Here is a 15,999-nt window from a genome sequence, read left to right as displayed (position 1 = left end):
TATAGGTTCCTCTACAATACAATGAGAGGTACTTTTCTTTTCTCCGTCCAACAACTGAACGAAAGCTAAGGCCTCACACACAACCTCATACTCTAAAAAACCAATCAAAACCGCTAGAAGATGTTTGTGATTGTTCCTATATATCATCTAACATGGTAACATTACTATGCTATCAACACATCTTTCTTTCTTTCTGCTGCTAACCAATCCCTTCACTTTACTCCTAACTATTTGCAACGACCACTTCAAACAACTTACCTGAAATTGTGGATTTTTTTATTTACTTTTCTTTTTTATCATTTTAACCTAATGAAAACGAAAATCTAATGTTTAAGTAAGGATATGTAAATAGGCGGCAGCAGCAGCAGCAGCAGCAGCATAAATAAATAAAGAAACCAAACAGACAGGCAAACAACAATAAACACACACACGTTTAAAAGTCATGTTTTCTTTTTCATTTTCAAACCATTTCTTTCTTTCTTTCTTTTCCTTATTCTTTTCAAACTCCCACTAGAGAGAGGGCGAAGAAACAAAGTGTCTGGGCAAACTAAACAAGTCTTTCTCCTCAAAAGGAGACGTCCATTCACCCGCTTCCGAACCACCACCACCACCGGCGGCGCCGCCAACCGCCCCAATGCCCACTCCATCAGGGCCGTGCAACCCAACCCCGCCACCTATTGACAACACCGGCCTAATTGCACTCCTACCAGGCGAAGACCCCCACGACCCGTTCGGTATAAACCCACCACCAGCTGGCGCAGCACGATTTAAACTCCAGTCTATGTTTGTGTAGTCAAACTGTGACGACCAGTCACCGTTCCAGTCTTGTGACGGGCTTGAAACCCCGTTTGAACCGAAACCCGAGAACAAGCCAAGAGAAGTAGCAGCCGTTAACGGTGGAGTTGAGGTGGACCCCACCGTCCTGTTATTCCACAACTGGTTTGTAGCAACTGGCAGTTGACCACCATGATGGTCAACCACCCCACCACGAGGCTGATAATGAAGCTGGTCATACAGTTGGTTGGTTCTATAACTCGAGGAATTCATGTTAAAGCCTCTTGTCGTATGGAACCCGTTTGGATTCAAGCCTGTTAAGGGTTCAACTGCACTGTTAGAACTAGAGCTCATACTTGCAGCAGGCATATGCTTCGATTGAGCCCTCTGCATCATTATAACCGGTTCTCTAACTGACCCGACTGACCCGATCTGAAGACTCTTTAGCTCATTACCAATGTTCATGTACGGTGTTTCAGTTTTGGATAGCGGCGGGGCAGCCTGCAACGAAGACGTCAATGAATAAGAACCCGATGGGCTCGGGCTCAATCCACCAATCGCCCACCTCTTTTCTAAAGATGGAGCCGGTGGAGCTTTCTTCAACAGTTGTATATTCTTGCCGCCAGGTTCTGCTAATGATCGCCCTGTAACCGCCACGGCTCCAGGTGCTTGATTTTGCTTTAGTTGATGTATATGTGAAGCTGGCTGTGGCGGCATCTGGGTGGTGCCGCCAAAAGGTTTAGGTGGGGCACCGTTTTCCTCCGGCTTAGGCGGGACCGAGCCAGCATTAGATTCGGTTTTCTGAAACTTTAACAAATTCTCTGCCACCTGCGCAAGGTCACCCTCCCAGGCAACTACCGCACGTTCGACCTCTTGTTTTGAGCATTTGAATTTAATTTCCATGTCAGCAATTTGAGCAAGCTCGTGTGATATGTCAACTTTCAAGTTGCCGCCACCATGGTCAGAGTTGACTTCTTTTTGGCTGACTGAATCTTCACCACCTTCAAACAACCAAGCCACTGATTCTTCTAACTTTCCTTCGTTTATAATAAGGGCCATTGTTGCGCGTTCAGAAGGGAACCCCATTGCAACGAGCTGTTGAGAAAGCGATTCTAGCTTTCTCGACATTAAATACCCGCAACAACGTTCGTGTAGCTCCTGAGCCCGTCTCTCTTTCTGTCTCTGATGCTTTTTCTCATTTTTTTGACGAATTTTTTCTCGTTTGTCATTATCGACCCCAGTACCCGCCTCGTTGCGGGTGGTGGGCCCGTGAGTTGGTTTGTCTTTTGGGTCTTCTGACTCGCCTGACCAACTACCATTGTTGGACGCACAATCATATTCCACACCTGTATGAACAGAATTCGGGTCATCTGTATCATCAATATCATGAAAACGGCCATTGGTGTGAATATGCGGAACAGATGAAACTGGTGCGGTTTCGAGTGAGTGAAAGGTCCCAAGAAGTGGGTTGTAACCGCTAGAGGGAGCATTTCCACCAGTGTTTGCAGTTACTGTGGGTTTAGTGGAAGGCTTTGGTTGTTCTTTTCCTGCTGCTTTTTTATCCTTTGACTTTGACCTAGAAGTTGACATTTCTGTTTCTGGTTTTCCTGAAATGTAAATGATTTTATCTTGGTGTTAAATACTTGCAAACAATTGTTGTAATATCTAACATCTAAAACTAATGATTTGCTTGTTCATGTAGTAACTGATGCATTCTTATAATATCATAACCCTAAACATGTCATTAATTAAATTAGAGTCTGCAAATAAACGTCCAAAAATACATTTTATGCTTGATCATGCAGGCTTAGTTAAGTTCAAGTAAACAAAATACAATATACAGTTTCAAAAGTGCAAAAGAGGAGCCTCAATTCTCAAAACTAGATGGAGCAAATGTAAAGAACAAATCAAGGTTGAAAATAGCTTCGATTCTCAGCTGAAATGATATCAGAAGTAAAGATCCAAACAGTTTGAATGTTTTCACAAAGTTCCAGATGGTGATGGACACACCAGCACAGATGTAATATGCAAAGACAATGATCAAATAATAATATACTGATGTAAACTTGTATTCTACCATAATAATATATAAAGCCACAATTTATGTTGCTAAAAAAGCTAGCAGACCAAAATGCATCAGCCATCATTTGAAAGCGAAAACCTATGAATGGTAATAAATCAGCAAATGAAGTATCTAAGCATCCAAAGCCAAACAGTTGCATAAGTTACAACAAAAAACAGTTGCAAAACATAGAAAAATTACTAAAAACAATCCCAAATGAATCATAAACCAAGTAAGATGGGCGGAACCTAATCAGAAAGGTTCGATATATATAGTGCTCGGAAAATGAGTTACATCTCTCTCTGAGACAGACAGGTACACCCTACGTTCTAAATGTAACATTTCATAACATAACACCATACTTATATTCCTGTAAACCTTTAACATGTTAAATCAGATAAGCTGATTCACCACAATTAATTACACATGTTGAAATTGCAAACAAAGGAAGAAAGACATTTGAATGAATTGGATAAAGAGATGAAGTTTACCGCGCCTTTGTTTGTTCGATCGATTTGATTTGTTAGGGTTTGCAAGTCGAACGTATATAAAATGAACCCCTTTTCCTTTCTTCTTACACTCGTTTTGTTTTGTTTTGTTGTTAGCTCTTCGCTCTTTGGATTTTCATACTTATTTATGTATTGTATTGTATTTGTAGGTAGCCGACTTAGCCCATTTACTTTCTGGGTTGCCTGCTTTGGGCTTTTTCTTTATCAGCCTCAATATGTGCTCATTTCGCAAAACATTGCAAGCAAGAAATCAATGAGAAATTAAAGACTATTCCAATGTTAAATTATACAAATTACTGTTTTTTCTCATGTTTGTCATTTTTAACTTTTTTATTTATATATGTTTGTTTTTATCTACTTTTTTTCAGTTAAATAAAATGAGTCTATTTAACATTTTTAGTACTTAATAATTTTTTTGTAATTTCTTTATAAAATAAACGGTAAATAACCAGTTAGGTAGGTTAATCAGTCCATTGATAACCTAGCCGTTTTTCATGATTACAAATTTCAAGCATAAAAACCGGTTATGGGCAATAGTCGGTTTTAATCGCTTGACCAAAAATATGTTCGATTAATAACTGATGGCCCCAAAGCCGGTTTAACGGTATTTGCACCACTAGTGCATACGACCTACATATTTTTTTTTCACATAATGGTTTTAAACATGGTTGAATTTTATAAACAAAGTTAAAACACAAATTTAATATATACTATATTGGATCCAGAGTGATATTAAATGAAAATAATCTGCAGGGGTACGGTACTAAACCCACCTTAAAATAATATAAGGTCCTGCTGAGTGAAGAGATCAAGCGCCAGGCGGATGGCATGGCGCAAGAAACGTGGCCAAATATAATAAAAATTCTCTGACACCTCGGGAATGGTAGCGCCAAGATCTCCACCAGCATGAGACAAAAAAGAAGAATATACATCGAGAATATCGCCCAACCAATGGGGAATGAACAACACATAAAGGACGTTACAAAATAGTGCACCACGTCAATATTAAAAGGTCATGATGCCCACCAACCTCCACAATCACACGAATGGAGAATATAATTCGTGGAAAGCCTGACAAAGCAGTTGGCCATACTCTCTCTCATCCGGTTATTAATACCATGATATCTCCAAACGGTAAGGGATTCAGCATCCAATATCGTACACTCTCTCTATATACTCTTATCACATAGAAAATACTGATTCTCACGCCGGAGGGTGGTTACGAGAGAATCACCCCCTCCCCATTCCTCGTAACGAGCTCACGGTGTTCTGTTTTGCAGAAAGTACTCATTTGCGCCAAGAAGGAATCTAACTCATCGTGGGAGATACTTAACCATAACCCTTTGTCACACCCCGCCTTAGCGGAATCGCGAGCGTGCGACTAATTATGGATAATCACAACTATTGATTAAAGCAAACATCACATTCATAGATCACCAAATAGTTTAGTTATTTTACAAAATAAAAGGTTTGAAAGTATTTCAAAACATGACATAACTATATGATTCCCAATTCTATGACTCAAAATAATTTAAGTTATAGACAAAAATCCTATAAATAGGTGATCCGACATGCAATGCTTTGTCCTATAATACTTCTTACTTGTTTAGCGACCTGAAAAACATACTTGAAAACGTCAACATAATGTTGGTGAGCTCACAAGTTTAATGACACAATATAAATCATTTGTTTCGAAAAGTTAAAACATTTATGTTGAATAAGGAACTTAAAAAGGTGTAAAGTAAAACTAATGTAATGCATGATCCTCCGTAAACTTGCAAGGAGTACGAATTAATATATAACACATGAGACTATAATCAAACCTAAATCTGTTGTTACTTGCCCGGTACCGTAACTCCATGGTATGAGGTTAGAATATATACACCCATTATCACGTTGGTTAGAGCTACTAACCATGAGCGGGGGATCAATCCCGATAGTACTACCCACATATTCCTCGGCTAAACCCATAGTTAATGATTATAGAATGTATTGATCCGAAGATCTAAGGGCCTTGAGTTACTCATGATTATATAAAGATCATTTATTACGGTTTAAAAGATTAAGTACGTTTCCACCCCAAAAATAGTAAAACAATAAAAAGGGGTCGTGAAACTCACCTTAGTGTCGGTGAGTAGTGATGACAAGGTTCTTGATAGTACTCGACCTAATTGTGTCCTATGACAAGTATGGGCCATTGTTAGGGTCGGCATGACATATTAGTTATGTCGGTTTATGCTATGTGTTCATCCAATAAGCTAGACCTAGGCATGGTACGACTCATTGGTGATACGTTAAGTCTAATATATTATGTTTCGTAAATATATCTTCATATACTTATCTTATAAGTAATAGTAAATAAAATATATATTACACTATATCTTTATTTTAAAGGGAAATTGTATTTGTATATATTTATGTTAATAAATATATTACTTGTATAAACATATTTTGAGAAACTATAAGTATTTATACAACCAAAAATACATATTATTGTAAAAATGATTTTAAATAAATTATCATACATTGTACTTTTATAGACTTGCTACTAGATACTTATATATGTATGATTTTATAAGTAAAAGTATGTCTACGTTTTTACACAAAACATCTAACTTGTTTAAAATAATATATAATCTTAAATATATTTGTTCTTATGTATGGTTAAATAAGTTCATAAAAACTAAATTATTTTATTAAATAAACTTATATTTTGTAAAGTAAAACTCAAGTATCTCTTTTTAAAATAGTTTTCTTCATAACTAAGACACAAAAGTAATAAATTTATAATATTTTAATCTTTTCAAGTAACTTATTTGTTTAAGTTTAACCACCATCTTATTTAGTGTGTCCATAAATAATTCTTTGTTCAAACATAACTCATTTTATGAGTTTTTGGTAAATAATTCTTTGTCCACTAAGTATATGTTAAATATATCTTTTGGCCATCTTAAGGTTTATGTATTATATTTACTAATTGCACATTACTCGGTCCATAACTTACAACTATATATTAAGTGAAAACATATTAGATTTTATTGTCGTTGTGTTCATATTTACCTAATGCTAGTTTAAAAAATTTAGTCAGTTTGCTTGTGACACTCGTCAATTTCAGGTTAACTCCGTTAATTCGAACTCCGTTAATTTAAACTTAAGATCACACGAACTGTAACGCATATCTCATTACATTTAAACAAGGGTTTAGATGACGCATGATAATCTCTACACAAGTAGTCTTTCGGAATTTCACAGAAACACACATGGGTCGACTCAACCCGTTGGTGAACAAACGAAAAATATCAAAACAATAAGTATTTGATAATTATGTGTTAATCTATGTGTTACTTGATATTTATATATATAACACAAAAACTGAAGACGCAATGGTCTATTTTTATACTAGAAATTGATTTACTAGATGTTAAGGGGGCTAAGTGTAACAAATTGATATTATAATCAAATATTAACAAACCCTAATTCCCCTACCCCCTGCATACGATCGCCCCCCCCCCCCTCCCTCTCTTCCTCTTGGCAGCCGTGACCTACACACACACATACAATCTCTTTCAAGCTTGTTTTGAAGAATTAAAGGTGCTAGCTAGGTAGTTTACACTCTCTCTAGCCTATTTATTGATTTAATTGCATGGTCAAGCTTAATAAACATAAACCCTAGATGTTAAAATTATTGATTGTTGATAGATTATGAGTCTAGAGGGTTGCTTGCATGGTTGATTGTTCATAGATTGATAGTTTGTTGAGTTTTAATGAAAACTGATGCTGGACAGGTTCTTAACTTCATATTGAAACGACTGTAACTCGATGTTACTTACATGTTTTGAAGTGATTGTTGAATCTATAATATACTAGGTTGAGTCTAGTTTCTGAAAAGTCCAAGATTGTAAATTTTGGACGTGTAAAAGTTAGTTTTTATTATTTTACAAAACTGTTGTGCAAGGCTGATTCGGGAGACCTGCTGTTAGGCTGTTTTGAAATTAGTATATCTCATAAAATACAAGACCAAATGGGTTGGTTCCACTTCTGGAAATTTATATTTTAAGAGTTAGGAATCTAACCCAATTGGTCTTGCATTAATTGGATTTGTCATGAATCGGGAATAACAAATAACATTCTGTTACGCATGATAATGATTGATGTGTGTTTGCTGTGATGTTTTGATCATTGTGATAAAACCGTAGATGATAAAAATATAATAAAAATATTTTTTGAAACCTAACTCACGTATGCTTCTGTGATGATTTTTGGTGATTTATTTGACATGTTAGGATTTATTAAATAGAGTAATCTTGTCGAGTGAAAATCTGACTGGACAATTTAGCTACTGAATTACTTGAATTATCATGAAAAGTGCATAACTGATCGATGTTTGCTATGTTTTGACTAAATTGCCCTTGTGGGGGATATTTGCTAGTAATGAACGATGTTAATACTTGAAACTTAAGTACTTGTTCACATGTGTAACTTATCACCAATGTGTTTGTCGAGTCGCACTTATTTCACAAACGAAACACGAAACGTATCTCATGCATAAGTTGAATGTGTCGAGTCTAGGGACTCACTCGTAGTTCAATACTTAGAAAAATCTTGTTTTTGTTTTTAGAACACTAGTGAGGATTTTTCTGTGACGCACACCTTTCTCGGATCTTTTTGGTTATCTTTGCAAACAATGAGTTTCACGTCCCTTTTTTACTCTTTTAAACGCTTTTATTAGGGGGAGATAACATACTCCAACGCTGTAGATTTTGTTAGTTTTATATATCACTTGTAAGGCTAAGTGGAAAACAAACCAACCAAAGTCCTTCATAACATCGAACCGGTTAATATTTGTATAATAGCGAGTCACTGTTGAGTAGTACTACTGGGTTTAACAACCCCCACCCAACTCTAAACTCTACTGTAGGTCGAGTGGGTGTAATCTTGGCTAACACATTACCATGGTCGTCGTTGACATGGTGGCAAGGCAATTGATAAACAGTCAGCTTCGGTGTCGAACACTTAGTAATACATGTTTGATAGGTTAGCTACCTATTGATATATAATTGACTTAACACTATCTGGTAACGCAAAATGTAAACGCAAACGCTTTATTTATATAAACTTGTGAACTCACCAACCCTGTGTTGACACTTTTAGTATGTTATTCTCAGGTAGCCGAGGCGGACGTGCGGTTTAGGACATGCATTCGCTAAACACCATTGTTTTAAAAACTGCTTTTAATTTTTGTCTTGATAACTTGGGTTTTTAAGTCGTCCTGTGTGGCGCAACTGTTTGGTTTACAATTTACGCTTCCGTATTTCATTTAAGACTTGATGTCTTGTTGGTTTGAAAACTTTTAATATGGTGTTTGATTGTAACTAATGATTCCGATCCTATTAGTTCACACCCTCTGATGGTAAAACTCTGTTAGTGGATTTTGAGGGTGTGACAGATTGGTATCAGAGCCATTGGTTATAGCGAAATAGAATTGCATGCATACTAGACTATAACCGCAACGATCCATTAGTTATAATCATACGCACTGCATATATAAATATATATTATATTTAGCCCTTCGTTTTTCTTTAGCTCTGTACCTCATTCACTCATACGCACGCATACACGACTTATCCTGTAGGGATGTCGACGCCATCATCATCATCATCTGACCCGGTGTCTCATACCCCTGGAAAGGAACCGCAGCTACCCAACTCATCACCACCCGAATAGTCCCGGCACTAGCAGCCCCTGCACCGAAGATGCATCGCCCATCTAGAGACTTGTACGAAGACAACGTTAGTTGGAACTGGTACCCGATTCTGATCGACCGTATGGTTTACCGTGAGGAAGTTCCCCCACTACCTCTCCCGGGCTGTCCTAAATCCTACAACACCCTACCACCCATAACCGAACCAATGGAGCGTGTTTTCGCAGCTATCGCCTCTTGTTTAGAGCGTGAAGTGGGATTTATGTGCAAGACAAGAGCGGATGTTATTGGATTGATAGGGGATGGATCTGAGGCTAGGAAGAGAATTTCCCACCTGACTGAAGATATGAAGGAAGTTCAGGATGCTCACGTTCAGCAAATGAAGATAATGAACAAAATGCAAGCAGAGATGATAGATTTGCATGACCAAATTTTTAAAGCATGATCCCTTGCAGCGACAGCCCTAGCTCGTTGCAACACCTTAGAGGCGCAAATTTCCCAGAATGCAGCAGAGCCTGAGGAAGAACCCAAGGAAGATCCCGAGGAGGAACCCGAAGAGGAACCGAAGGAAAAGCCGGCTGAGGAGGAGACACACTCAGAGGTGTCCTCAGAAGATGACATCTAAGAATGATAACACCTAGATGGAGGGGTTGTCTCCATCCAAACTTATATTTTTCTATAATTTTAAGGAGTGATTTTAAATACTTTGTAGAGGATACAATGGTTTTAATCATGAATTATTATTTTGGATTATTATGTGGTTGTGATGCAATGTTTTTATTTCTTTTTCTTTTCTTTCTTACCTACCTTTTATTACATGTATGGTGTATTGCATATGAAACCGAGAGTTAATGTCTAACATTTTATGTTGTGATCCTAGGAGATGTCTGGAAGAAACGTTGGTGGTGGTCGCGGTAACATCAACATGACCGCGGCGGAACTCCAAGTCTTACTACACGACCATGCGGCGGCAACTCTAGCTGCGCATGTTCAGAATCAAGTCGGAGGTCCAGCCGGAGTCTGTACTTTCAAGAACTACCTAGACTGCAAGCCTAATTCATTTGACGGCACTGAGGGAGACATAGGTTTCATTCGTTGGGCCGAGAAGGCAGAGTCAGCTTTCGAGATGTGCAACTGCCCACCAGCCAGCAGAGTCAAGTTTGCTGCTGGAACACTGCAAGATTCTGCCCTCACCTGGTGGAACTCTAATATGCAAATTCTTGGGTTGGAATTGGCAAATGCTATGAATTGGGAGGAATTCAAGAACATGATGCGAGAAGAATATTATCCTAGAGAGGAAATCTCGTAGCTGGAATCGGAATTTTGGGCGTTAAAGGTGGTGGTATCTGAGATTGAAGCCTACACCACCCGTTCCCATGGCTGGCGGTGATGTGCCTGCGGATGGTAGATCATTCAAGTAAGAGAATCGAGATGTATATCGATGGTTTGGTACCCCCAGATTCAGGGTATGGTGACGTCTTCTAAACCAACCACTATTCAACAAGCGATCCGAATAGCCCACAAACTGACGGATCAAGCAGTGGCACAAGGTGCGTTACCACCTAGAGGTTCCACCTCTAAAACCCGTGACAACTCAAGCACTGAAAACAACAACAACTCTGGGAATGGAAAGAGGAAATTTGACAACACCAGGTCCTCGTCATCGAACCCACCACAGCAACAACACCACCGTAAACCCGAACTCACTCGGAACTTCAATAATCAGGGTTCCAACAATAACAACAACGGTGGCGGACAGGTTCGAGTGGCTATGCTGGAAAGTACCCAAAATGCAACAAGTGCAACTATCACCATCTTGGCCCATGCGACCGTATCAAGTGTTTGTGATGCGGTAAAATGGGTCATCAGGCCAAGGACTGTAGGGGAGACCTAGCGGCTAAGGGTGCTCCTAAACAGTCCACAGCGACGAAAGGGTTCTTTGAGTTTGGTCAAGAGGGTCACTTCAGGAAGGATTGCCCCAAATTGAAGCAGAATGAGAACAATGGAGGCAATAACAGTGGCGGGAGCAGTGGTAAAGGTAGAGCTTTCGTCACTGGGTCGGGTCAGGCCCGCAACGATCCGAATGTGGTTACCGGTAAGTTCCCTATGAACGACTGTTTTGCTTCTATTTTGTTTGACACTGGAGCTGATAGGAGTTTTGTATCGAAAGCCTTTAGTAAACTCTTAGACTTAACACCAACTCCGTTAGATACTAAGTTTCCTGTTGAGTTAGCCGACGACAAGTCTATAGAAACAACTCATGTACTAGCGGGATGTAAGTTGAAACTGTCGGGTCATACTTTCGATATCGACCACATACCCTTTACGCTTGGTAGTTTCGATGTCGTTATCGGCATGGACTGGCTATCCGAGAATAGAGCTGAGATTATAGGTCACGACAAGGTAGTCCATATCACTACCTCTCCCGGCGAAATCATCTCGATACAGGGCGAGAAGAGCGGCATGACTACAAGCGTCATCACCCTCATGAAGGCGCAAAAATATTTACGAAAGGGTCATCCGGCGATCTTAGCTCATATTGTCAAGAAACCCGCGGAGGAGAAGCGAATTGAAGACATACCGATTGTGCGAGATTTTCTGGAAGTCTTCCTGGAGGATTTTCCTGGACTACCACCTATTCGACAAGTCGAGTTCCAAATCGATTTAGCCCCCGGTGCTGCACCCATAGCACGAGCCCCGTATCGGCTCGCACTGGCGAAGCTTCAGGAGTTGTCCACTCAACTACAAGACTTGTTGGATAAAATTTTCATCCGACCTAGCTCATCATCATGGGGAGTCCCTGTCTTATTTGTTCGAAAGAAAGACGGGACTTTCCGCATGTGCATCGACTACCGAGAGCTGAACAAGGTGACGATCAAGAACCGTTATCCCCTACCCCGAATTGATGATCTGTTCGACTAGCTTCAAGGATCGAGTTACTACTCGAAGATCGATATGAGATCTGGTTACCATCAACTGAGAGTGCGCGAAGAAGATATTTCAAAGACGGCATTCAGAACTCGGTACGGTCACTACGAGTTTTCGGTTATGCCTTTTGGCTTAACCAACGCACCAGCTGTATTTATGGACCTCATGAACAGAGTATGCAAGGCGTTCCTCGACAAGTTTGTGATTGTTTTCATTGATGATATCCTCGTTTACTCCAAGAACAAGACCGACCATGAAGAACACCTGAGGTTAATCCTGGAATTGCTAAAGAAGGAACAACTGTACGCTAAACTCTCGAAATGCGAATTTTGGCTTCGTGAGGTTCACTTCTTAGGGTATGTGATCAATGAGAATGGTATCCATGTCGATCCAGGAAAGGTAGAGGCCATCAAAAACTGGGAAGCACCTAAGACTCCGACTGAGGTTCGACAATTCCTAGGACTGGCTAGCTACTACCGACGTTTCATCGAGGGATTTTCAAAGATCGCTCAACCCCTCACCGCATTGACACACAAGGGTACTAAGTACAATTGGGGTGACGCGCAGGAGTTTGCTTTCCAACTATTATTTTACAAAACTGTTGTGAAAGGCTGATTTGGGAGACCTGCTGTTAGGCTGTTTTGAAATTAGTATATCTCATAAGATACAAGACCAAATGGGTTGGTTCCACTTCTGGAAATTAATATTTTAAGAGTTATGAATCTAACCCAATTGGTCTTGCATTAATTGGATTTGTCATGAATCGGGAATAACAAATAACATTCTGTTACGCATGATAATGATTGATGTGTGTTTGCTGTGATGTTTTGATCATTGTGATAAAACCGTAGATGATAAAAATATAATAAAAATATTTTTTGAAACCTAACTCACGTATGCTTCTGTGATGATTTTTGGTGATTTATTTGACATGTTAGGATTTATTAAATAGAGTAATCTTGTCGAGTGAAAATCTGACTGGACAATTTAGCTGCTGAATTACTTGAATTATCATGAAAAGTGCATAACTGATCGATGTTTGCTATGTTTTGACTAAATTGCCCTTGTGGGGGATATTTGCTAGTAATGAACGATGTTAATACTTGAAACTTAAGTACTTGTTCACATGTGTAACTTATCACCAATGTGTTTGTCGAGTCGCACTTATTTCACAAACGAAACACGAAACGTATCTCATGCATAAGTTGAATGTGTCGAGTCTAGGGACTCACTCGTAGTTCAATACTTAGAAAAATCTCGTTTTTGTTTTTAGAACACTAGTGAGGATTTTTCTGTGACGCACACCTTTCTCGGATCTTTTTGGTTATCTTTGCAAACAATGAGTTTCACGTCCCTTTTTTACTCTTTTAAACGCTTTTATTAGGGGGAGATAACATACTCCAACGCTGTAGATTTTGTTAGTTTTATATATCACTTGTAAGGCTAAGTGGAAAACAAACCAACCAAAGTCCTTCATAACATCGAACCGGTTAATATTTGTATAATAGCGAGTCACTGTTGAGTAGTACTACTGGGTTTAACAACCCCCACCCAACTCTAAACTCGACTGTAGGTCGAGTAGGTGTAATCTTGGCTAACACATTACCATGGTCGTCGTTGACATGGTGGCAAGGCAATTGATAAACAGTCAGCTTCGGTGTCGAACACTTAGTAATACATGTTTGATAGGTTAGCTACCTATTGATATATAATTGACTTAACACTATCCGGTAACGCAAAATGTAAACGCAAACGCAAACGCTTTATTTATATAAACTTGTGAACTCACCAACCCTATGTTGACACTTTTAGTATGCTATTCTCAGGTAGCCGAGGCGGGCGCGCGGTTTAGGACATGCATTCGTTAAACACCATTGTTTTAAAAACTGCTTTTAATTTTTGTCTTGATAACTTGGGTTTTTAAGTCGTCCTGTGTGGCGCAACTGTTTGGTTTACAATTTACGTTTCCGCATTTCATTTAAGACTTGATGTCTTGTTGGTTTGAAAACTTTTAATATGGTGTTTGATTGTAACTAATGATTCCGATCCTGTTAGTTCACACCCTCTGACGGTAAAATTCCGTTAGTGGATTTTGAGGGTGTGACATGGCTACATTATTAGTTTTGTTTTGTTGGTTTTACTTGGATGAACTGAGCATAGCCTAAACTAGATTTTTAGTGTAAAGGGAGGGTTAGAATGGTACTCATACACACTAGACAAGCTAGGTGAAGATTTATAGTGAGGAAATAAAATAATCTTGAGCACTCCAATCTAACTTTTGACGCTCGTAAATCCTCCTACTCCTTGGTTCCTCCTTGAGCTTAAGCACATTTTCTTGAACTTGACTAGGCCATGGAGCTTATTTAATGGTTATGATGGTGATGTTGGATAGAAATTGGATTACAGTATGGGTTTGGTATTCGGCCGTGAAGAGAGCAATAAAGGGGAAGTATGATTTGTTTAGATAAGTTTTTGGTAGTTGAATGCATGTCCAAGCCCCCTTTTATAACCTTTTATTTCTATAACTCTCTTTTTTAAGTTATATGTGTGTGTATGAGTGGAAAAAGAGTTAACTGCATTTTCACCAGATTGGCTTTTGGTAGGTTTTTTCTAGTGTGTTTTTTTCTATATAATTCTCCTCGGTGACTACTAAGCTAATTGTTTTAAATAAGAAAAAGAAGAAGAAAAAGAAAAGAAAATATTTGAGGAGAGAGAGAGAGTGTTGTTTTTATCAACTGGGTAAATATTTGAGTGACTACTCCTCGTATCACGGGTCCATCCAAAAGAACTCATTGAACTAGAATAGATAGATATAGATCTTCTTTTTCTTATTCAATTCATGTCATGTCTGCTGCATTCACATGTCGGCCTTCAAACACCACGGTTAGTTACGTTATAATAATAATAATAATAATCTCTACCAGTGGCGGATCCAGGAATTTTTTTCGGGTGGTGCACAACTTTTAGATGATTCAATTTCATGGGTATAAAAAATTCTGGGTCGGTTTGAGGTCCGGGTCGGTTCAGTTCATTACATAATAAAAATACGATAAATAATAAATTCCCGGTCCGTTGGAGGTTCGGGTCGGTTAGAAATCATATTCACAATTAAACTTAGCTCAACAAAAAACATCCACCAACACCACCACTCTTGTCTTTCCAACTATTTTAACACCCAACACCAACAACCATGATTTGAAACATATTATTCGTTGACCACAAGCCACTAAAACTAAATTTAACAAATAACCTAACAATTAAGTAGTTAGCAATCAAGAACAACTAACAAGTCAAGAACAATTAACATTTAACAAATGAATGCAAACTTACCTTCAAAGTGGGAGGATTCGAGCAATCGAGCTTCGAGGAAGAGTAGAAGACAAGAGGATAGGAAGGCAGGAGGTCAGAGAATGGCCGGAAAAGCTGCGGCGGTGGTCGGAGATTGGCCGACGGGGACGAGGGGTCAGGGGAGATAGCAAGGCGCCATTGTGTTTAGTGTCTGTGTGTTTTAATTTTTGACTAAGAAAACCTTAAATGGGTTGTGCAGTAGTTAGTAAAAAGGAAAAGTTCTAAAAAAAAGTCCAAAAATTATATGGAAATCCAGAATCGAACTTGTGACCTTCATGTTGCAAAACTAGCACCTTACCAGCTGGACAAGCGTTTCAAATGTTTCTAAGGTGGTTCCTTCCTAATTTATAAGGTGATTTCTCTAGTTTTTTATATATAAAAATACACTATTATTTCGAAACTCGGGACCCATTTCTACTGTAGATCCGCCCCTGATCTCTACTATATATAAAGCAACAGTAAAGGATCTCTTAAATTTTAAGAGGTACCTAACCTGTTGCTTAAAGTACAAATTACATAGCATCAATTTTTGAAATTTAAGGGTTATAGTTGTCTTTTCATGAATCAATACTACAAAACAACTACTCTTCATGGATATATTTACATTAATTATCCTTTATCTTTGGTTATTATTTTTAATTTAACCAATATTTACATTTCAAGCCCATCATCTTTAT

The 15,999-nt window shown here is 38.6% G+C and overlaps 1 protein-coding gene across 1 annotated transcript; it reads right to left on the bottom strand.

Annotated features, from left to right (window-relative positions):
- Positions 1–402: 402 nt before the first annotated feature.
- Positions 403–2,456, bottom strand: LOC143589137 (uncharacterized). Its single transcript, XM_077069981.1, has one exon. It carries the CDS (start codon positions 2,362–2,364, stop codon positions 511–513), a length of 1,854 nt encoding a protein of 617 aa, XP_076926096.1. The 5' UTR covers positions 2,365–2,456; the 3' UTR covers positions 403–510.
- Between the last annotated feature and the right edge of the window lie 13,543 nt (positions 2,457–15,999).

Source organism: Bidens hawaiensis, unplaced genomic scaffold (assembly GCF_021521415.1).
Source record: "Bidens hawaiensis isolate Kalapana, Puna unplaced genomic scaffold, B.hawaiensis_p1.1 tig00037240_1, whole genome shotgun sequence".
NCBI classification, from domain to species: Eukaryota; Viridiplantae; Streptophyta; class Magnoliopsida; order Asterales; family Asteraceae; genus Bidens; species Bidens hawaiensis.
Note: the sequence above shows the minus strand (reverse complement) of the source record. Positions and strands in the feature narration are given on the sequence as shown.

Bases quoted from the DNA above. Each gene is read 5' to 3' on its own strand.
- LOC143589137 (XM_077069981.1), bottom strand. From the start codon at position 2,364: ATGTCAACTTCTAGGTCAAAGTCAAAGGATAAAAAAGCAGCAGGAAAA.